The sequence below is a fragment of the Petromyzon marinus genome, chromosome 8 (assembly GCF_048934315.1).
Source record: "Petromyzon marinus isolate PM22_M1 ecotype Great Lakes invasive population chromosome 8, UKy_Petmar_22M1.pri1.0, whole genome shotgun sequence".
Classification (NCBI taxonomy): Eukaryota; Metazoa; Chordata; class Hyperoartia; order Petromyzontiformes; family Petromyzontidae; genus Petromyzon; species Petromyzon marinus.
The window spans coordinates 14,985,648-15,010,239 of NC_133674.1; the positions used below are offsets into that span (position 1 = coordinate 14,985,648).

At 45.5% G+C, this 24,592-nt stretch overlaps 2 protein-coding genes across 12 annotated transcripts in view; one reads left to right on the top strand and one right to left on the bottom strand.

Moving 5' to 3' along the window:
- Positions 1-19,264, bottom strand: part of LOC103091780 (phosphoinositide 3-kinase adapter protein 1) — a 199,600-nt gene extending 180,336 nt beyond the window's left edge. For 2 of the 3 annotated variants that reach the window (XM_032949833.2, XM_032949832.2), the window contains exons 1-3: positions 18,490-19,261; positions 14,628-14,859; positions 826-1,004 (exon numbers count right to left, since the gene is read on the bottom strand). In XM_032949833.2, the coding sequence (XP_032805724.2) occupies positions 826-1,004; positions 14,628-14,859; positions 18,490-18,496 (418 nt within the window). In that variant the 5' untranslated portion in view covers positions 18,497-19,261. Of the gene's footprint in view, positions 1-825; positions 1,005-14,627; positions 14,860-18,489 lie in introns of all 3 variants that reach the window. The other variant, XM_032949831.2, reaches the window with a different exon arrangement.
- Positions 19,265-22,268: 3,004 nt separating this feature from the next.
- The window catches only part of LOC116940267 (serine/threonine-protein phosphatase 2B catalytic subunit beta isoform-like), a 54,771-nt gene continuing 52,447 nt past the window's right edge, over positions 22,269-24,592 (top strand). For 5 of the 9 annotated variants that reach the window (XM_032949834.2, XM_032949838.2, XM_032949840.2 and 2 more), the window contains exon 1: positions 22,270-22,448. In XM_032949834.2, the coding sequence (XP_032805725.1) occupies positions 22,397-22,448 (52 nt within the window). In that variant the 5' untranslated portion in view covers positions 22,270-22,396. Of the gene's footprint in view, positions 22,449-22,757; positions 23,110-24,592 lie in introns of those variants that run through there. The other 4 variants (XM_032949841.2, XM_032949843.2, XM_032949836.2 and 1 more) reach the window with 3 other exon arrangements.

Genomic DNA, 24,592 nt, shown 5'->3' on the forward strand with positions numbered 1-24,592 from the left:
TGGGTTACTCTTCTCAGAGGTAAAGGTGCAGCCCTGCAATTGCTTGCTTAGACTACTGCTCGAAGGGTCTCCACCACAGGGAGCTCTTGGAAGAGATGTGAATAGCCACTCTTTATCCCAACACATGCAAGCTTCCGACTGACTATAATTGTGGTGTATCCATTTATATTGCTCGGTGGAACTTGTCAATCGTTTAAAATGCCACGACAAGAGATCGATCTGGTGACCTTTAGTCCAAGACCACACACAATTACTGGCAAGTGCTGTTAATTTGAACAAATCCAACCATTAAAACAATGCATCGGTCCCAATAAATTAGACAATATAGGAAACTGCATCTGACCACAAGCATACACTGTAAAAAATGCTATTATTGTATAATATTCCTGCTAACACATATCCCTATCTTTTTTCATCGTAAATTATAAATTGACAATGATTAAATCTTATTTTGTAGTCGTTTTCCTTGAAAATAATTGAATCTTATGGATAATGGGAGGAGGCCAAAGTAGAGGATGGCAGCGGAAGAGATGGCGAGAGGAATAATTTTGGAGGGAATTACTGGACAGGAACAACTCAGAGAGAGGAAGGAATGGATGAAAACTTTTACTCAGCAGTGAGAAGTGAAGAAACCGTACGTAGCCAACTGCGCTAATCAGAGGTGCAGGGGAAGGACAACAAACTAAACACAAAAAGCGGTCCTATCGTACGTTTACCTGCCTGCCAAAGATTTTTCACGAAAGCAAATCACCAAATTGCGTGTGGATGGGTGACAATCGGGGGCATAATCGTGAGAAGAGAGGGGTGGCGGGGGAGGGCCCTTACCTTCGGTGACGATGTCGGTGATGGTGGCAACGAAGTTCTCCGGGGCGCTCTCGCAGGACAGTATCTTCCACCGGTGAGAGACGTGCAGGGCGACGAGCAGGCCTTGGGCGTCCTCTTCACTCACCCCGCACAGCAGCAGCAGCACGCTTTTGGGGGGCACCAGCGACTTGAGCAGATCCCTGATGGGGAAAGCAAAAGCATGGTGTCTCAGCACTCAAGGTCAGAATCTCATAATCTGTATTTATTTTTCCTGCAGGAATCCGATGAGGTCTAAAGCTCTTTGTCGCAGATGTCCAGTAGGGGCGGGTCAGAACGTTGCAACAACAAATACGAAAACACGATAGGAGTGTAAAGTATAGTGAAAGGTAAAAAATCATTTAAAATATAAATGTAGGAGCATGTTGGTTGACTAGTAATGAATCCAGGTTCACACCCTGATGCAAATGCATTCTTAACACAAATGCATTCTTAACACCGTTAAGGAACGCGACTAACGGGGCTCAACTTAACGATTACATTTCTCTGCTACTGTTCCCATGAAATTCACTCGTGGATTCCTCCACCCATGTTGAGGATTAGGTATCTCGTCAAAGAGCATAAATCATCATCACGTGAATTCCGGGCATCCTCACAGCAGCAACGGCTAGCCATCAAATAAGATGGTTCACTGGCATCGCCTGCTTTCAGATGCCCTTCTGCGGCCATCTGGAATGCTCTTCCTTCCGAGATTAGAAAACCACCGGAGCTATGCACTTTTAAAGTTAGATTGAAAATGCATTTCTTTAGAATTGCTTTTTTTGTGTTTTTATTTGTTGTCCTTCCTCCGCACCATCGATTAGCATGGTTGGCTACGTATGGTGCAAAATAAGCTCGACATACATACAAACATATCAGACTGACTTTATCATCTCATCCTTACTGTGTTCGATCACCATTATAGAGGTAAAAATAACTCGTCTTGATCGTTCTTCCTCACACTGACCGAGTTTGGAATTTCCTCCCATTGCCCCTTTTCCCCAAGCTCTTATAACCGTGCACAATTGGAGAAAATCATTAATTATTATCTGGCTGACCTCTCGGCATGTTGGGGCTTTGGGCCTGAACTCATTGCAACAGTGACACAAAAAAACGCACGTTTACCTTCCACAATGCAGTTCTGCAGTTTGACAATTTACAAATATTTTTTAATTTAAATCACTTATTTTTTACAGTTGATTTATTTTGGTATAGCCCCAAGAGCCATTCGGCTCTTGAATCGGGTGCAACCACAACAAGCAAAAAAACTAAAACACAAACAAGAAAACATTTTCAAATGATTATGTGACTGTGCAAACAGAAAATCCATGAAAAAAACAGCTAAATATTCCTGAAAAAAGCACCGTACACCAACACTGTGTGCAAAAAATCCCAGTGGGATGCAAGTCAAACAACAACAACAACCACATGAAAACTTAGATTAAGGCCGTCAGTCTAACTCCGTACTACAACAAAACAAACATGTCCAAACCAAAAAACTTTTCGAAATCACCAAAAAATAAAGCCATAATTGCAACGTAACAGTGATCATAGGGACTGTGACCGAATTTTTACAATAAACGACATAAATAACATGTAACACCAAATCCTAGAGCCATAGCTGGCTGCATGAGTTACTCCGCAACAACAGAAGCATCAGTCGGAGTATCAAATTTTTCAATGCACCTTTAAGATCAGCACGCAATCAAAATACAGATAATACTTTGCAGCGTCATCCGGAGCGAAACATTATTTTATTTTACGCCAATGAATAGCAGTGGCAGCTAAGTGTGTACAACTCCTCTAGAGCAGTTTTGAGAGAAGATCTCATTGGTAGCGATTCAAGTTGCAGTTTATTGGCAATAGCATTCCAGACCCCGGGGGCATCAATAGCAAAGGCCCTTCCTCCAGTTTTTCTACGGCAATAGGGAATGTGAACAGGGGCGGAGCCAGGATTTTCAGCCCGGGGTGACATTCAACAAATGTTAATTTCAAGAATGATTAGAGAGTCAGGCTGTTGAACTAGAGTTCAGACGATACGATTGTGGCGCGGGCGCATCGACTGGAACTGCTCCATGATGTCGTCGACGAGCTTCTTGTGCTCAGCGAGCAGTTGGTCGTTGCGCTTGCACGAGCTGGTGGCAGTGTGGGTTATGTCCTGGACGAGGTCAAAGAACACGGCAATGTCGGCGACGCCATTTGTGCAGGCAGCGATGAGAGCGAGCTGCAGCTTATGCACCCAGCAATGCGTGTAGTAGGCCATGTCGTTCATGGCCTTGATCAAGGTCTGCAAGCCAGCGATCTCACCGCTCATGCTCGACGCGCCATCGTATCCTTGGCCGCGGCAGGTCTCAATAGGGCGCTGGCGACTCGAGAGCAGGTTGACAATGGCGCTGCAGAGGGTGGGCGCACACGTGTCCGACACGTGCTGAATGTCGACGAGTCGCTCGCGCAGGATGCCCGTATTGACCTCGACAAAGCTGACGTCACGCGACTCGTCCGCCATGATGCAATAGTACGCGTCGCCAATCTCGGTGTCGAGGCGCCGGCGCACCAGTTGAGCGTGAGCATGGATCAGGTCCTTCTGAACGTCGGGGCTGGTCATGGTCGCATTCTGCGGCGCGTTCTCCCAGGTGATGGCCGCAAGCAGTGCGTCGCACTTGCGTAACATGTCGAGAATCTCCAGAAAATTGCCCCGGTTAAGAGAGCCAGGCGACTCGTCGTGTCCCCACATCGCAATGCCCTGGTTCATGCAGACGCGCATGACGTCGACGGAGGCGTCCAGGCGCTTGCGGTTGCCGTCAATAGTTTTGGCATTCTGTCGGGCCAGCCCAGCGTCGCCCGTGATGACGTGCTGCCGGGCGTTGAGAAGGTCCCTGGCCTTCTTCACGGCGATGTTGTGTGCCGACCCTGATGCTTGAGTAGGCTGCAATTCTTGCCACCGATCATATTCCAGGTTGAGAAGCCGGGGGAGTAGATGAATGCCGACGCAACGTTATCTGCGCTTGACGTTGGCGGGAAGAGGTAGCAATAGAAGCAGTAAACAGACTCGCTGATGAACGAGTACTCGAGCCAGTCGAACTGAACAAACAAAGACGCCGTCGGGCGGCGGATAGCGCCGCCAACGAACTTGGACGGGTATTTCAACGTCCCGGTCAGGCCAGGTTGTGGAGCCGGAGGCGGTACGAACCGTCCCGCTTGCAGATACGCGTAGCGCAATACTTCGGCGTCCGACTCCGCCATCGCCGCCATCGGTAGCCTCGTGGCGGGGTCGCGATCCAGAGCGCGAACGGGCCGTAGCTGTCGCTCTTGCTCATCGGACTGTGGCGAAATCCGTTCTTCATCCGGCGGCGGCGAAGGCGAACGATCACGCCTCCGCTGAAGGGCAGGCTCGGCTTCAGGAGCAGGCCGAGGACGACGCGCTAAGAAATCGGCTATACCCCACGCCATCGGTTGGTGACACACTCTGACAATGCAGTTGCACGGAGTCCACCAGACCGAGTGTCGTACACTTATACGCAGAATGTTTCAGATTTTCGATTTTTTTATTTTTTTTCGGGGGGTGACAATTGTCTACCCTGTCACGCCCCTGGCTCCGCCCCTGAATGTAAAGCTGGTAAATGAGCGAAGACCTGAGGTAAAATTCGTTCTTTGAAACAGAGAGAAGATCCAGCAGGTAGTCTGCGGATGTGTTTGTAAGTACATCGTGAATAAATAAGATCAGCGTGTGTATCCGTCTTAAATTTTTGCAACTTTATTTGACACTTTCTCTTTAAAAAACGCTCTTATTTCAGCTTTCTTCAATTTTATTCAAGGCACAAGTCCAGTCCTTTCTTCCAACACTCAGTTGACGTTGCTGCCATCTCTCTATCTTTCTATTCCGAACAATGGCCACTGTCCTGTTCTAAGATAGATGAACTGAGTGCTGGGTTTTGGATTTATGTTCTGTATCTATTTTAGAGAAGGTCCATGACAAAAGGCCAACTCCTCGTTTTGAGTTCTGATTGTTGTCATTTATACAGAGGCTGGTAGCGTTTGGAGTGTTTTAACGTTTTCTACATCAAGGTCATGTTTTGATCAAAGTGAGTGATAGGTGATCAGGCACACTGCAACATCCACTCCTCCCTTGAATGCTTCACAACATAAAACAGCTGTTGAAGAAACAAGATCAGCTGTGTTAACATTTCTACTGTACAATATTTTTTCAACCCAATTCCTTCTGGAAGAGGTTTTTCACCTCAATATTTTTTTTTACCTGTTAAATGAAGGTGAAATAAAGAAAGTATCTTGAATAACTTGGTGATTTTTTCGTTGAATCCAGACATTGATCAACAAATAAAAATGCGCCTTTCTAGGCTATGTAAAGATGCACAGCTTCTGCACTCGTGAAGTGTATATGCTCTGAAGCAATATCTTGTTGCCTAAATGTAAATTATAAACTCAATTTCAGAAGAAAGAAAAATAAAGGCATATATAATATGGCAATGGAGGCACCTTTCATTAAATCCCAGAGGGGTGCCCACAGATAAATAAAAAAGCACAGGAAATGAAAAAAAGTATACACCAAAAAATATATTTACTGCTTTCGTTTGTTTTCAAGTTTTGCCTTTCTCAGGCATCTCCAGTGCAGCGGTGTACACAACCAAACAACAACAGTGAATAAAAGGGGTAAACAATAACAATCTGACTTGAGGTGAATATCACCGAATATAACCATGGTGTCTGACATGAACATCATCCACACTGTACGTGTTGTTTGCATTCTTGTGTTTTCTGCGATGATGATGTAAAGCTCAAGTCAGCACTCGTGCGATATGTTGTGCTGCCTAGACACAATGACAAATTCAACGGATTTTTTTTACAAATGTCTTTAGTAAAAATAGATGGAAGCAGAGTGCAACTCCTGCATAAGTTGCTATTGCAGTACTTCAAGCGACTTTCTTTATAATCATGTGAATGTCCAATAAAAACACAAACTTCTGGTCAATGCATACAAGGAGCTGCTATTACAGTGTATATATGTGTTTTAGACCATTAATATCTGCTAATTTTCACATTTGATATTCAGGGTGTTGCATTTCCATACAGCAGTCCCACACCTTCAACGGGCGTCACCAAGTCTTTAACTTCTGGTTTCGCAGCCCAACTTGTTCAAAACTTTACCGTGGTGACCAGGCAGCCGTGGAACTTAATCCGGTGAACCCGCACCACACTGCCTCAGCGACGAATGTGGCGCTACCATTATGAGCATCGGTGATGAATCCACTGGTGGATAAAGGCCTTCCCCCAAGCCACTGGTGGATAAAGGCCTTCCCCCAAACCACTGGTGGATAAAGGCCTTCCCCCAAGCCACTGGTGGATAAAGGCCTTCCCCTAAACCACTGGTGGATAAAGGCCTTCCCCCAAGCCACTGGTGGATAAAGGCCTTCCCCCAAACCACTGGTGGATAAAGGCCTTCCCCCAAGCCACTGGTGGATAAAGGCCTTCCCCCAAGCCACTAGTGGATAAAGGCCTTCCCCCAAGCCACTGGTGGATAAAGGCCTTCCCCCAAGCCACTGGTGGATAAAGGCCTTCCCCCAAGCCACTGCCAATGTCTCGCAGTTCTGACATGTGTCAATACACCAGCCACCTGAAACACAAGCTGTTTTCATCACTCCATTTCCTCACTGTGCATTATCTCAGGCACGTTCCGTTCCTTGGCTAATTACTGTCGTCCATGAACCGTTCTAGTTGATGTGTCCTGCCGAGCCCACTTATTTTTCTTCACAATTTAAACTATATATTTAACCTGTGTATGTTCCCTAAACCTTGTGTTCATTTTTCTGCCTCAGTGTAAATTCAAGCACGCGTGTCGTACGCAGATTTCAAACGTTGTTCTCGGGGCACATTTGTAAGTTACCTTTCATTAGTTATCAAGTTCAGCTCTATAAAAGCACTCTGACGTGCTCTAAACCACCTCTTATATAAATGTCATCGTTTTTATTCTGGTCCGCCTGAAATGGCGATGTTAGGTACACGAGCGTTTGGCTATAAATCAATTTAATTTACAGCATATTGTTATTTTCCTTAGCACAGTACAATTCTGCTAAGCTCCAACGATACATGCTATTCTGGATACAACGTGGTCTTTCTAAAAGCAATTTATATTTGTTTTTATCTTGGCCATAGAGTTAGGAAAGCACTGTGTTGCCTGAACGAATTCATAAAACACGAAGGTAGAAGAACATTTAAACATTGTGCAATTATTAATGATAGTTAAAATTTGAAAGAGTACAAATTGTATCAATAAAAGTACCTCTCAATGCACAACAAAAGCGCTTCAACATACGCATGCCTCTCCTAAGGCCGTATCAACTTAATGGCAGGAGATATCAATGAGGAAATGTGTTGCCATATGGTAAGTGAAGCATGCAAATGTGTACATGTTAAGCACTGAAATTCAAAGGGGACAAGAGAAGAATTGGACGAGAAAAACTGTAATCCAAGACGGCGCACGAACTACGGCTGTATCGTGAAAGGCAAACAGGTGGCTGAAAAGGCACTGCTGTCAGAAGAAGGGGGTGACAATCCATGAATCTACGACTTGCAATCGAATACCAAGCCAAGAAAGTGAACAAGGTTTGGAAGATGACCAGGAATCTAAGGGGAATGCAACAACACAAAACCAGTTATGGTTTCAATATGTGGCCGCCTCCATCCACAATGGCCGGTTAATGATGATTGCCAATAAATGATCTGATGGTCGTGGCAGGCCACGTACACCGAATACCAAAATGTTGAAAAGTACAGCAACTGATTTGTGATTAAATTTGACAAATGCAATTACAGTAACATTACAGTCCGTTGAGATACTGAAGGTCCTTCTACACTGGTGGAAAAATGAGATAAGTGATGTACTGTATATTTAAAATAAAATTAAAATAATTAACTAATGCAACTTGATTATTTTTTTGAAGTGCACTGCAGAACCCTCTCAACCCTTCATAAAAACAACTGCGACTGGCAGATTAGCAGCTGCTCCCCTCTACACCACCACTTACAGCAACACGAGTTAACGGAAGGCACGCTATTGCAACGAATGAAAAATACTGTACAGAACTAGAAAGGCCACCATCGACTGATTTTACAATCATCAAAATTGGAGCATCTGAAATTATTTACACTTACAGATAAAATCTTCAATGTTGTATCTCACTTTAACAGTGTTACCTTATGTGAACGGTGACACGCAAAAAAAACCTACGTTCAGAATTGGAACGCTATGGCTTTTTTTACAAACACATGGCTCAGATAGATTAGAATACCCACAATGGTGCCACTTTCAAGATATGAACCCAACCAATCGTGCTTAAACGGGTACCAGGCTTTAAATGGCATTGGCGATCATATCGAAAAGCCACAATGAAGTACACAAATATCAGTCGCCATGAAAATGTGATTAAACCTGTGACGTGCATTTTACCCCCCAAAAAACTATTTTAATAAAACAATCGCAAAGGCCCTGTAAAGAATCACCATTGCCCAAATTGTGAGCCCATCGATTGTTACCAAATGTTTACATTTGTGCACAAACGCGATCCCTTAACGTTTTATTAATGTATTTTCAATACATTCCGTACCATGATTTTAGAGAAAAGTCAAAAGTTTTAAGTGACCAACAACTGAACCATGCGACTATAATAATCCCAAAACCACAAAGAGCTCTCCTCACGTCTGGTTAGGCTTAACAAGGATACACAAAATCAACATTTACAATTCGCGTACGACGTTTCGCCAATAATTACAAGCAGCATCGTCAGGCTACAGCCAGAGTTTAGCAACCCTCCTGTTTTGGCCGTAAATAACAAACACTCTTCTAATTTGAACAGCAAAATTAAAAAAACGAGGGTGTTTTAAGTTTAACGTGTAGGCTTTCGCGACCAATATTATCCATAAGACGTTTTTTTGGGTTAGATCGCGTAAATATATAAATGTGTCAAACCCGCCACCACCGTTAAACCTGCCACCAACACAACTCTGGCTGTCACCTGATGATGCTGGTTCGAATTACTGGCGAAACGTCACCGTACTCAAATTGCAAATGTTGTGAGTTTACTCTCCAACACACCGGTGTGCTGTACTAGTAACGAATTGGCACGTTTTGTTTACGTGACAAACCTTACTTAATATCTGTGTCGGGTGGTGGTGGGTTTAACGACACATTTATATAATTATGCGATCTAACCCAAACACCTCTATTACGGTGAGGGTGTTTCATATAACGTAGTAACTTCACAACAGGTAACTGAAAGTACACTTTGAATGTTGCATTTATATGAATGTCGCCGTTGTTCAAAATTGCACATTGATTCTATTAATTGTTTGGGCAGGAACATCTCATTGTATTATTATTTCCTATATCAAAGTATTTCAATTGTAAATGAAAATCAATCCAAGAGGCTGCAAAAGCTTCTGTCTGACAAAGCACTGTTTCATCTCTCTTGGTTTCTGTAATCCTTTGTTACTACAATCAGCACCTTGTGTTATCATTACAACATGATGGGAGTCTGTCATCCTATGAAAAATGTAATCTTAACACTGCACTGTGGTTGGCTAATGGTCACTGTCATTGCAGAGGATGGATTATATAAGTGTGTTCAAGCACAGATCAGTGATATACGTTGTTGAAAATAGAAGCAATCTGGCAACGAGCGGAATTACTGATAAGCCAGTACATCAACAAATGACTGAACTGTATTCCAATACACATCAGTGCATAAAAGCACATTTTATTTCCAGAAGTGTTTTAATTGCAATGTGATACAACATCAAATTCAATTCAGACCTCATTGTAAACACAATTAGTTTGTAATAACCGCAGTCAAATGATGTGTTTTGAGGGCATCATGAAAGCAACTGCTTTTAATGCAGATGGATGGACAGACAAGGCCCGATTCACGGTGCATTTTCACTTGAACGTTTCTTTTCTTCAGAATTCCAAGCATAAGGTGGAAATTTCGGCATTCCGTCGGAATTTCCACATGCGTGTTCCCACCTCATTCACACAGCTAATCAGTATCGGGGGCCGTATTGATGTCTGCATGTTCGCCTCACTGACGCGCCAGGAAAGCCAATCGTGCTCCCATCCTGATCCACCCATCCTTATCCTCCCAAGCGCACACCGCACCACGAACCATTTCGGAAGTTCAGACGGAGTATCCGTAGGAAGAAGCTCAGTACTGTGCAGGCAACTACTGATTTTTGTCAGGGCCAGGAATCAAACTTGGAGGTGAACGTGTTCGTACCACAGTGTACGAGCCACTGCGCCACCATTCGTCACATATACAGAGATCAAAGGCACTGTCTTGATAAAGTGGTGTAAATTACATTTTCAATAATGAAAACGAACAGTAATAGAGCCTACAAGGACGGCACGCCTGGATAACAGAAATGCCTAAATCGATAGTCAACATACTGACAGCCAACGGCTGTTTACCCCTTTGGTCAAAGCAAAAAAAAAACTCGAGAAAAAATGTACAGCTTTGTGCCAATTCACTAGTTCGCCATGCTGACCAATGCGGGTTCATAAAAGGGGAAGGGGTGTCAAAGGACAAGTTCTGTTATCACTCACGACTTGTTAGCTGCATCTGGGAATCAAACTCAAGCGTGCCAGCATCGAAGCACAGTTCTCTCCTCCTCGTCCCAACCATCCAAGTCCACCACCTGTGGCTTATGTCAGTACGAGTAGCCTGTAAGGTTACAGGGGGAACTGTTTGTGTGTGCGTGAATTGCGTGTCTGAACGTGTCTAAGATTATACTCGTGCGCGTGTGTATGCACATGTGCACGTGTGCATGGCTGTGGAGGTGTTTGTGTGTGTGACGTGTGAGATTTAGTGGTTCGTACACCGCACTACGAACCCCTACGACTTAGATTTCACTGCCGGCGATTTTCAGCGCATTCAGAACCTGCTCTGAACATCTCCTAGGCCGACTCAGTCCTCATTGAGTCGCTGGTGCAGTGCTGCTTACAATCCCCTCATATTTTTGAGGAATGGGTTGGTGGATATTCTGGAGATGTATAAAACCTCTCAACCCACTGGGTTGCTGGATAGCCCGGGGGAGGTAATTCTGCATACAAATGGATGCTTGAATGTATCTGTGCTTCGAGTGTTGCCCCATTTTATGCCTGTGTTGTATAGGGGTGCTCCGTGCTTCCTCCCACGTGCAAAAAACACTCTTCACAAATTTGTCTTAGGACTTAGCGTGCCTGTTCCAGAAACACTACCTCATTTGCATCATCTACATATTTTTCATCATCGGGAGAAGCAAAATAAATATCAACGCAACACTGTTAACAGTATCATCGTCTTCATTTATCACCTTCATCAGCTATGTCATCATCATCGTCGTCGTCATGTATACAAGCCATGATAACATGCTGGACTAGAGTGTGGAAGCCTAATTAGCATTAATTATCACGTTGGACAGAGGCCAAGTGACTAATGGACCTAGCACTGCACACTAACTAGCCTCTGGAGATCATAGAAAAGCCCAAAAAATGCAAACAAAACCAACTATCACGTAATTAAAAAAACCCAGCTATCACGTTTAAAACTGTAAATATATATAGGAAAACCTAAAGAGCTAACAATTATGCAACCATTATTGCCGAGGGTCAAACACTAACGGTACACGCACAGACACGGTCAGACTTGTGGATGTGCAGGTCGCTTTTCTGGATCCGGGTTCGCGTTGGAGTGACATTTCCAGGAACTAAGTTTTGTTACCGCCGTGATTTCCGAGATCAGGGGAGTTCCAACGCGTCACGCCTGCAATTGCGTTGGCTTCTCCCCTGTCCACCATTTATCTTCTGTTGTGAACATTTCGAAATGTAAACTTTGAATTTCACATCTTTATTTTGTAAATGTCAGTGATGAGTGCAACAAAGCTATGTTTGTATGTATGTTGAACTTCTTTCGCACCGTACATAGCCAACAGTGCTAAACAGAGGTGCAGTTGTGGTGTCTGTGTATTGTGTAAGCGTAAAAACAGATGGCACAAGAAGTTTATTTCACAATGTGACACTGTAAATGATCATAAAGGCAACTTGTCCGATAATTAAATCATTTCGATTTAAAGCTTTCGTGACTGCAGGGATTCATCTTCTTGGTTCTTTCGGTAAAGTCACATAGAATGGAAATAAAATAATAAAAATAAAAAATTATATGTCAGTGATGAGTGCATAATAATAAAAATAAAACATATTTTATTTCCATTCTTCGTGACTTTACCGAAAGAACCAAGAAAATTTAATCATTACTCTTATATAAATTAAAACAGAGGAAAACGTCATGTGGCTGCATTAGGGAGAAAATTAACAGCATTTGGTGGCTAATACATCTTGTGTATGCTATCAGTAGCACAACAAAGTATGATAAAATACCTTCATCATAACACTTCAACTACCTAGTTCATGTACCAAACGTAATTTCATAATCAGACCTTCTCATGCAAACGTAGAATGTTATAGCATATAAGGTAAACCAATTATTAAAAATAAGATTTTATTCTATTCTTCATATTAAATGTGTGTATAAATCAGTCTGGTGGGAGCCTTGTGACTGCACAGTCTGTGTATGTGTGTGTTATTTCATGCGTGGTAGTGCAGCGGTTAGCGTGCTGCAATATGAACCCACTAACCCGGGTTCGATTCCTGCCCGCAGTCAACACCATTGGCGATTATTTGAACCGCTCCTGGGCCTCCCCTAAATTGAGTTGACTTAGCCTCAAATGAGTACCTGGCATAATGTGTAAACATCGCAACTTGGGAGACAAAGGCTGGTGCTGACCACCCAGCTCCTCGTACTCCGTAGCGCCGGCCTTTATAGGTGCTTGCAAACAGCACTTGCTCTTACAGTCTGTTAAGGCTATACAGGAGATATTTGCCTTTGTATTTCATATGCACACCAGGCATGTATGGCAATACTGAACACTTGTGTGCTGTAACCTGGAGTGGATTATTTCAAAATGATGACAGTATTTCAATTTCAAATCTGAGCTTCCATTGTGGCAGAGAAAAACACATTCTTAGCAGTAAATAACAAAAAAAGTGAAAGGATTCCATTTGATTATAAAAAAACGAATTTCCATTTAGTCCAGTCCTTGATATATTTCCTGAAAATGTTAATCTGAAGCGCTCTTGTCCCAGTTACATTTGAAAGCCAGTTTAAACTGCCTATCACACGAACATGACTCCTTCATGAAGGGTATCGTGCTGGTCAATTCTAACAAAAGAGCATTTTCAAGTGAGAGTGATGAAGTTAAAACTGGCAAACAGCTCTGATCGAAAGAGGACTAGAATAGCAGCTATGAGGAAGAAGGGATATTCTCAAGGGGTCAATCAAAGGTAAGGTGAAGCAATTACATCTTCAGATGAACTAATTGCTTCAAGCTTTACCTTGAGTTTATCAGTCTCAGACTGCACACATTCGTATATGTAACGCAGAATAACCTTAAGCATCGCTGTGGGCAATATATGTAAGAATAAATAAGCAGACAATATGCCTTATTCATATATATATATATGGCCCTCCACGTGAAAGTCCAATACTTTTTACACAAACCCATCAACCACATAACCTTCTGGGAGTGGATCATTTCAATAATCTCAGCTATATTGGTTCAAGCAATCTAGAGTCTGCTGATGAGACACTATGTCAAAGCCAGCCCAGTGTTTGATTGTTTTGAACCACTGTTGAAATTATGCACTCATGTGGAGAGACAGATATTGCGAAGGAGCCGCATTGTCAGGCTTATTTATTTTGTTACACACATTGGAAATTATTGGTACAGTATAAGTGGAAACCTGAGTCACTGGCTTCAAGGTAGCATCCCCAACCAGATGGTGCTTATATTCAACACATCACTGCTAGGGAGCCCAGCGATGGTGCACATTACATTTTGCCTCCACATTCCACACATCAGTTAAACCACCTGTGGGTTGCACCTAGGCTCTTTGGTTATTTCCGTAAAGAACCAAAGAGTATGGATCCTTGCAGTCACGAAAACTTCAAATCTAGAATGCACCTAGGCTTTTCAATTTAATACAACATGAACGAATGTATTGTATTTCAAAGTCATAAATACGCGTTTGGGACGATGGCGTCAATGTCTCGCAAGATGTTTAAAGAGACAAGTCAAAACAATGCTGAGAAGAACCAACTGAAATATTAACTGTCCATATGAAAGTACTGTATTTATGTTGAACTTCTTTTGCACCGTACGTAGCCAACCGTGCTAATCGGAGGTGTGGGGGAAGGGCAACAAACTAAACACAAAAAGCAGCTCTCAAGAAATGAGTTTTCGATCTCGATTTAAAAGTGTATAGCTCCAGCGGATTCCTAATATCGGAATGAAGAGCATTCCAAACGGCCGCAGAAGTGCATCTGAAAGCGCGCGATGCGGGTGACAACCCTAGTTTCAGCTGAAACTGTTGGTTACATTTATAGCCAGGGCTGGGGCGTGCTTGGGTGGGCACTGCCCATCCAAATGTCCATTTGACCCAGCCTAGGTCACTCTCCTTAGCGGTATATCACTGCTATGTTGGCCCACTCTGTCGCTCTACTGGTCCACCCCATCCGAGGGGAGCGCGAACCAGGTCTCCATGAAGCTACTGGCAACTGAGGCAATCACCACCACCGGGGACAAAATGGAGAACGATCGTACGTGACCAGAAGTTGATGGCGCCAAAATAAGAAGAACATCAATCAGCAGCCGTCAGGGAAGAGGCAAAGGGAAAGATGCCGTACCTGCTCATGGGCCAGTCTGTGAGGCCCTCCATCAGGCCGGCCGTGAGTATTAGCACACGGCAGGAAGCGGTTCCGATGGCGGATGAGTCGCCACGTGACAGCGGCTTGCCGTCGAGCGATATTTTGCGGCAGCGAAGGCATGTTTGTTTCGCTTTTAATAACTGGACCATGTAGTCGCCCCACTCGTATCCATTCTCGTCAAACAGGATGACCACGGGATAGCTGCCTGTCCCTGTCAACACGGAGACAGAAAAGAGAGACACTTCCTGTAACACACAGATAAGCAGGATTTTTTGGTGAATGCTTGAAGCAAAAATAGTGTTTCCTTGGAGCTGCTCGGTGGACTGATATCCGCAACTGAATATGTACGGTACTAGTTACATCTCTCTTTTTTTGCCCTACAGCAATGCATAACCAGGTGATGTAACAATGTGTTTTGCAAATGTCGTTTACAGGGGCTGTTCGACCATACTTCACCACACAGGTCAGTTTGGGTTGGTAAAGAGCAGGGTCAGAACCAGCTCTATGTCTCGCATTGGATGTTAGCCATGGCCAGGAATTGAACTCAGGTACCTGGTTCATAACACGAGTCTGCACAATGCCACGCCACCAGTCCTTTAGAACAGTGATTCAACTCTTTGCTTTGTACCCCCCCCCCCATTACGAATCGGGATAAAACGATATATTATAGGCAATGTGTGTTTACGATTACTGCACCGTTTGATATTTCACAATTTACCAAAAGAACGTGTTTACTTTTTACGTGTCGTTTACCCCCCATGACGATAGCGACACGTCCCCAAGGACACCTCGCGGGCCCCCCCCCCCCACACGTGGCACACGCCATGCGGACCCCAGGGGCTATGCGAGACAAATCACGACGTGGCGTGGGGTAGGCTCACGCAGTGCTACGTTAAATTGCGAAATATTTAGTAAACCGTCATTACATTATAGTGTTAGACAAATGTCTTACGTGTTCAATACGTGGAATTAAAATGTACGTTTTTCACGAACGATTCAAAGGACATGTTGGTAGGGGTACGTGGACAGTTAGGACTGGTTGTGTTCTAAAGGATTTGATTGATTCATTAATGGCTGTTGCACCCCCAAATTGACAGGCCATCTTCACACTACTGTTTTTGAGATAGAGTGATCTGCCATGGGCTGTCAATTTTCATTCTGGAGATTTCCACAGCAGACATATGTTGGTGTACATCAACGTATCACTTCTTCAATTACCTATATGAATCATACCTGAGAAGAAGAGCATCATACACCAATGACATATGGATAGTAAAATGGAAGTCTAGAGGTTGTACAAAAAAGTATATATATACACCCCATGGGAAGTTGGAGTCAAAAATGCTTCCTTCTTAAAATACAGTGCAGTATTTCCTCTATCTGCAAAAATAAGTTGCCACCAAATGAAGAGTTCCTCTTGCTAATATTTTATTATCAGTACACAAACACCATGTGTTAAACGCTCCAATAATGTAATGCTGTGATCCATATCACAAATATACGTTACAATGTTTTAAAAAAATGCTTTAGATTCCTGAGATAAACACAAATATGCATTTCACTTCAAATTTAGTCAAGGACAGCATTATGGTAAAAAAGGACAATTTCATATTTTCCAACATTTTGTGCCTCACATTACATTTTAATTCCCGTTATATTCAATTAAATAACATTTGTAACATATTCTTAGCTCTTTCGGTAAAGTCACGTTGAAGGGAAACAATAAAATAATATATATAAAAAATATTGTTTTATATATTGTTTATATATTTTATTATTTTATTGTTACCCTTCAACGGGACTTTACCGAAAGAGCTAAGAATATGAATACTGCAGTCACGAAAGCTTTAAATCAAAATTCAACATTTGTAACAGTTGCACATTCCTACAGGCATGCTGTATCCCACAAATGTGCCAGCAGTGTGTCAATTAAATAAAACGGAATGTCCTGTAAAAGCTTTGTTTTCATTAAGAATCTGCTGGAATAAAAAAAAATCACTGAGTATTCTATTGACAATAAAACATCCCATCATGTTGGTTGCCTAGCAACAATGTGGGCAATGGATGGACACATGCAGATCAGCACAGCGAGTTAAAACTCCAACAAAGGAAGCAAAATTACAGCAGTACAACATATATACTGCCTGCTCTGAGATTTTGTTTAGAAGCATGGTCATTATTGACAAAAAATGGAATGCTAAATGCAAATTGCCCAAAGAAGCATGGAGAGATTCATTCTTGGAATGCAATTGACAAACAAGAAAGAGTAACGTGTACTGTATTAGAGAATATACAGTGAGGGGAAAAAAGTATTTGATCCCCTGCTGATTTTGTACGTTTGCCCACTGACAAAGAAATTACCAGTCTATAATTTTAATGGTAGGTTTATTTGAACAGTGAGAGACAGAATAACAACAACAAAAATCCAGAAAAACGCATGTCAAAAATGTTATACATTGATTTGCATTTTAATGATGGAAATAAGTATTTGACCCCCTCTCAATAAGAAAGATTTCTGGCTCCCAGGTGTCTTTTATACAGGTAACAAGCTGAGATTAGGAGCACTCCATTTAAGAGTGTGATCCTAATCTAAGCTCGTTACCTGTATAAAAGACACCTATCCACAGAAGCAATCAATCAATCAGATGGCTATTATTCCCCACAAACTTTGCTTTTGTGACAAGGACTTTACGTGAAGGAATGACACAAATGCACACCACGTTTTCTCATTGAAAATAGGTCAATTTCAAAATCACTGTTCTGGACACATGCAAAGTTTGTGGGAAATAATAGCTATTTTCTGTACTTTTGAGGCATAAGCAATTAGAAAATAACACTTACTACCCAGGAACAAAAAAAACCTATGTTTTTGTTACACAGTGTAATGGAATGGCAATGGCCATGTGGACATTGGAATATCCATTCGGTGCAACAGCACACACAAATCAATGCTCAAAAGAGCGTGGAGCCAGTCAACTTTTTTGTTAAGTGTAGCTAGTGGCATTTTCTAGGCTGTCTTGTTATTGCCACCAGTAGCGGTGTTGCGTTATGAGTGGGCGAGATTTGAGCCTTCAAAAAACCCTTACGACCTACCACCCCAAAGGTGAAAAATGTGGCAACTCAACCTCCAAAACAGATCAATACAAACGATGTGTAAGCGATGTACATTGTACTGTAGCGTAAAGGGGATAAAAAAACACCCCCATGGTTAACGAGCGTGTTTTGGAATGCTAAAACACCGAATTAATTGGCGCAAGCAAACTTAGTTGACACCTATCAATTATGGTTTCATTAAAAAAGGGTAGCACACTTAGCATCACCACATTGGCAAATGTTTCATTATACTTCGTACTTCTACTGTGATATACATGGTTGCGTCTGATATTGATGTCGATGGACAATGTTGTCCGCTGCTGTATGCACCCGATCCGCATTGACGTTACATTATAAACTCTTCAGAGGGGAATTATTTTGTTGTTGTAACGTTTCATACAATTACGTGCGAGTATTGGTAACACACACGTCACAGAGTATATCACTTTAAAGATACGTTATTAACGAGTTCGGTTGAAATACATTTGAGCGTTCTTAGTTCGTACCTTCGATATCACTGTGGACAGAAGCACCAGTAGGTGACGTGTCCGTTTCAATACTTTTATTTTAACCTACAAGACCTCGGTGATTCATGCGAACGCCTGTCCGCTATTTACACAAAATGTCAATACCGAACCATACTCTTAATTAAATTCAAAGGCACCCCTCCCCTCCCTCCCCTCTCTACTTTCAATAATTAAAACATTCCATTTACAAAGTCGCACACTCGATAAGATTGCAACGGTACCTTCCATTCTCGCATTCGTCTGGTTGTTCCTGGTTCTTGTTGGCTCTTACAGTAGTTATTTTCTCAGTCTCCCCCGCCTTAATCTCTTGAAGTAGTAAAAACAAACACCACGGCGCTTGTATCTATGTACTCTGTAACCGTGAGCTTAATTGTGTCATTAAGCGCAAACGTCGGGAAATTCCCCGCTCACGAACAGTTGGTTGGCAAGTTTTTTTTTAGCCAAGTGCACTGGTGGAATGCCAACTTCCTGGTTTTGGTCACATTTAAATGTAAAGTATAGGCCAGGAAAACGTGCAAACAAAATAAAAAAAATCACTGCTACTGTTTGCGGGGAAAAAAAAACTCACGATCAAATTTTTTTACTAAAACGAAGAAAGAATCCAACTCTATAATAAATAAAAATCCTAATATCTAACACTGTAGTTCACGTTAAAATATAACCACGTTCATAATTTTCTTTAAACAAAAAGTCAAAGTGGCCACTGGCAAACCACGTGTACTAAATCTGTGCAAGCGTGTACTCTTAAGCGGGGGTGTGGGGTGGGGGGCCCCGGGGTGGTGGTGGTGGTGGTGGGGGGGCAGTCCCCCGTGTACTGCTTCGTTACACAACACGTGCGCGCACCCAACGTGTGCACACCGCGCTGGCCCCTGCCGGCACGTGGGGGGCACGGCCAGCGCGCCGCTCGCTCCTTGACACCGCGGGGCGCCGGACTCGCACCGCGGACAAGCTCCTCCTCCCCCTCCTCCTTCTTCTTTAACAACTGCGAACACCCCTCGCGAAACTCGCGCCACATGGTAGGTGCCGACAGGGCAGGCAACCGCACCGAACCCCATTCGCCAAGCCCCGCCCTCTGCCACCCGCCAGGCCCCGCCCTCCGGTGCTCACAATTGCCCCCCCCCACTCCCACCAGCTGCAAAGAGGGAGGTGGTCGCGTCTTTTTTGAGTTTTCATTTCATTTATTTGGTATAGCGCTGTGAGCCATTCGGCTCTTGAATCGGGTGCAACCGCAACAAACAAAAACACGAACAAGAAACCATATTGAAGTGACCACGCGCAAACAGAACAATCCAGGAAAAAAACAGCAAAGTCTTCCAGAAAAAGCACCGTATATCAATGTGGAAGGGGTTATGGGGAATTGATGGCTGGCATGGATGAAATCTGTAAATCAAAGCTGTGAACGACATGACAAACCCATCATATACAGCACTATATGAGTGCAAAATAGTGTGCGAGTGGGGGAGATGCTAACGCCCTCGTCTGGTATGCAGGAGGCCGTGGGTTATATTTCCAGAAAATGTAATAATTATACTGGAGGAATGCGATGAGCTTTGAAGCTCTTTTGCGTGACCCGACCTTGACGCCTGTATAGTTGGGAGTTTGCATGTTCTCCCCGTGGTCGCGTGGATTTGTTCTCCTTGTTCTCCGCTTTTTTTTCGCTCCACATTTAGAATCAACGTGCGTTTGGAGTATTTGGCTGCTAGAAATGTCCACGCGATAAGCCACTTAGTTGAGCTGTCATTTATGGCCAGCTCGCTTCTGAAAAAGATCTGTATAGCTCAGAGGGCCTTACCTGGTAAAACAAAAACAAAAATAATTTAGTTTACATACATGTATGATGTGCAGGGGCAAACGTTGCAGCAGTGACCATTCAATGGTCACTATACAAAAATGTGATGATATCTGCATTGGCAAGTGGTGTACAAGCATAATTAACAAAACATTTTCAGAATAGTTTGCCTATGAAATGTGTGTAAATGTTTGAGACAGTGTTATTCGAGACGACGCTTTACTGATGAGTCCCAATAAGGACGAACGCGGTCAACAGTTGTCTGTCTCTATCACTGCAGCTGCCGTCAGTCGGTAACACATTTGCTCAAACGCCACTGTAACGGTGACCCAAGACGAGAGATGATGATGATGGTGATGATGATGCACTTAGGGAACTGCTAACGGTTGTTTGCCATAATGCACAAAGGTCGAGTGGGGAGCGGTGGCGTTGCGGTTAGCGCCACGCTGCGCTACGAACCTGACGACCCGGGTTCGACTCCCGCTCACGGCCAGCACCCAGAGACGATTATCTGAACCGGTACCTGGCCCTCCCCTAGGTCGACTCGGCCTCAAATGAGTACCTGGTGCGATGGGTAAACATCGCCACTTGCGTGGTGTTGACCACCCACCCCGTCGTGCGCGCGCTGACAGCACTTGCCCCCTACGGTATGCTAAGGCTATACGGGGGATCTTTGTCTTTTTTTGTTTGAAACGTACGGAGCGTGGGGGCAGGGGGGGGGGCCCCGTGGCTCCGCCTGGTGGCCAAAGCTACGAGTTGCCCCCCCCCACCACCCTTGACAACCACCGTACAACGAAGCTGCAGTTGTATGCATTTTGCGAAGATAGAGCCGCTCCTACAGCGCTAACTGTTCGAGACCGTGAGCGCAACGATGGGACGCGACATATATATAATAGCCTAAGGATGTGACCGTGCGAGACGGATAAAATATTAGGGGGCAGAACCTGGCCGGTTATTACCGCACCCCCTGAGCTGATAATGTAGTTTTCTACACCACTGGGCTTGGGTCAATGTCTCAATAAAAATCAGCGTGATTTCAAGCTCGTCATCGCATCGGGGCGTACTGCATCTCACCTGGTGGCCCTGACTCAGGGGGAGGAAATTCAATATTCACATGGTAGGTGCGAGACCGTCCACATCACTTATTTTAGCGAGACTGCGTTGGCATTTTTGCACGAGGACAAACAGCGAACGTTGCAACACACGTGTCAAAAGGACTGCCCTAAAAGTAAGATATGTAATAGGCGACGCTTCGGGAAATGAAATCACCAGTTGCAGCGAGATGGCAACTGGTGATCTCCCAGTGCTTAACCTTTGCCACATGAAGTAGCACTTGTGCAGTGTATTTAGATGGCGTTACATTTAGACGCTTTAGAAATTCCGGATATTATTATACTGAGTGCCGCCTTCACGTCTTGGTAGCACGTGCACCGGACAAGCCGCTTCTTGAAGAGTGTCCAACTGTGGTTTGTGACTCTCAGAGTTTGTGTGTGGCCGTCAACAGCCCCCCCCCCCCATCACCACCACCCTATCCCCTATCCCCCCCACCACCCCCTATCCCCCCCCACCACCCCCTATCCCTCCCATCACCACCCCCCTATCCCACCCACCACCCCCTATCCCCCCCCACCACCCCCCTATCCCCCCCCCATCACCACCCCTATCCCCCCCCACCACGCCCCTATCCCCCCATCACCACCCCCCCTATCCCCCCCACCACCCCCTATCCCCCCCCACCACCCCCCTATCCCTCCCAACACCACCCCCTATCTCCCCCCCACCACCCCCTATCCCCCCCCACCACGCCCCTATCCCCCCCCCACCACGCCCCTATCCCCCCCCACCACGCCCCTATCCCCCCCACCACGCCCCTATCCCCCCCCACCACGCCCTTATCCCCCCCACCACGCCCCTATCCCCCCCCCACCACGCCCCTATCCCCCCCCCCACCACGCCCCTATCCCCCCCCACCACGCCCCTATCCCCCCCCACCACACCCCTATCCCCCCACCACCCCTATCTCCCCCAACACCACCCCCCTGTCCCCCCCACCACCCCCCTATCCCCCCCACCCTTATCCCACCCACCACCCCCTATCCCTCCCCACTACCCCCCTATCCCCCCCCCCCACCGCCTCTTATCTATACCCCCCCGCGCCGCGTGTCGCAGTGGTACATCCCGCCGGCGCGTGACGTCACCGCGCGGCCGCGCACTGTGGTCGTCGCGTCGCCATTTTGAATTGGCGAGGCGGCGGCGGCGGCGTCGCGTTCGGAGAGCGGGGCGAAGCGGAGAGAATTTTTAAAGCGCAGCGCGCAACTTCCCCCCCCCCCCCCTACATCATGTCCACCAAGGACGGCGGCAAGCTGTCCCCCACCGACCGGGTGGTGAAATGTGAGTGGCGGCGGCGGCGGTGGCGCCGTTATCATCATCGTCGTCGCGCTTTGGCGTCCGCGGGTTTTTTTATATCTTCGCCTTTTTCGCCGCGGCGGTCCGCCTCGGGTGAAAATCGTAGCGCGCACTGGGGCGACGCGAGCCGTCTCGTCGCGCGCGATTGGCCGCGGGCGCCCGCGTGGCCGCCGCCCTCGGCCAATGGCGAGCGCCAACACGGAGCGAGGCGCCTATGCGCTGCGCGGAATGTGGTCGGCGTCCCCGAGCCCTTAGGGCGGACGGAGCGGTGCCCGCCGTTGTTTGTGGACCGCGCGGTGTTTGCTCGCCGCTACCACCACCACCACTCGCTCGCCTTCGCGTTTTGTTGCCGTTATTGCGTCGAGGTCCTTCACTCTCATTTGCTGCTCGGCGTTTCGCCGGATTGCCGTCCTTGGGTTTTCGTTTGCGCGTATCGGACAACAACAACAAAACGCCGAGATGATGTTGATGATGGTCGCGGTGGTGTGCGCCTTTTGCGGGTGCATTTTTTTGTTTGTGGTGGAAAGAAAGGGGAGCTGTGATATCCCGTCAGCCCGGCTTTGAATTAGGATCCACGGATAGGCGTCAGTCGATGTGAGCAGAAAGACGTATTTAGACTCGTCTAGGTCGACTTGGCTGTAAATTAGTAAGTACCTCGAGTGGGATATAAAACGTCAAACACTTGGGCGTACAAATGCAGCCGGGCCGTGTGTGTGCGTGTGTGTTGCTGATCGCACCGTCGCTCTTGGTGTACAATGCTGCCCTTTAATTAATAATCGCTCGCCCAGTAGCATTTGCCCCCTACAGTCTTTCGGGCCGACTGTTGGAATCGTGCGTGTGTCTGTATGTGCGCAGCCCTCCTCGCCTGTCATTGTTGGTGTTGTGTTGCGGCACTCGGCCGCCTACGCCGTGTCCCCCGTCCCCCCCTTAATCCGTTTGCAGCCCGGAGCCTGGGGACAGCACGCGTGTCCCGCCCACGCCCGGCACACTCTTGTGTCTCTCGCTCGCTACAGACGGCGTGTGTGTGTGTGTGCCTTGTGCAGCGAGGGTTAGCGGTGCCGCATACCGTGTATATAACGCCTGTCCGGTCACCCCCGTCAGGGTCAACAACAACATAAACGCGTATGCGATACTGTATATTTAAATAAAACGTACAGAGGGAAATGTTGCTAACACCATCTTTCATCCCCGGTTATCCGTAACGCGTGGTTATGCGCGAGCCTGCCGTGGTCGCTGCCAGTCGCCATCCTCAGAGCCCACCACCACTTGTCATCCACCCAACCAACCCATTCTGGTCACCATGCTCGTAACATTCATCCACCCACCACCATTCACGGATCACAATCACCATTCTGGCCTCCCATTAGGATCACAAAATAAAAAAACACAGTCACCAGCTCGTCACTCACCAAATACATAATCGATATTTGCCATTGACAACCAACAGTCTTAACCACCTCCTGGCACCTATCGCCTCCATACGCACACACTGCACTTAGAGCTCAACTCGGGCAGATAACCCTTCATTACCACAAGCATGAATCATATTAACTTTCAGTATACCCACCCCCTTCATTCACTGATTACCAACGCCCACACATCCTGATCACCCATCATGTCCACCCACTCTCCTTGGTTGTCAGTTGCAATCTCAGCCACACACCCACTGAGGTCTTCTACCACCATCACACATTCCCTTCTACCTCTACAGCTCTTGATAATAAACGTGGTTATGCGTCCGTTATACAGTCAGGTGGTTGAATTGTGCATGTATATCTTCCTAGTCACCTCGGGGTACCGCTTACGAAACAACGAACCAACATTCTGTTAAGTACAGGAAAATGCTACATGGAATAAAATGGACTGGCATGAACATAGCTAACAGAAGGACCTCTAGTTATGATCTCGGACAGAAAAGAAGAGCAAGGTAAAGAAAAGGTGGAGAAAATGAAGAATATGACGAGATGAAAAATGGGCAGGAAAAGAGAAGGGTTGATGGAAAGTACAGGAAGGAATTAGCAAGTCCTACAACAGAGCCCCAAGATGTTCAAGTTTGGATAGCACATGCATCAGATTCAGCCAGTGCTCAAAAGCAAGTACTGTACTTAATGAGTATTCCATTGCTTCAA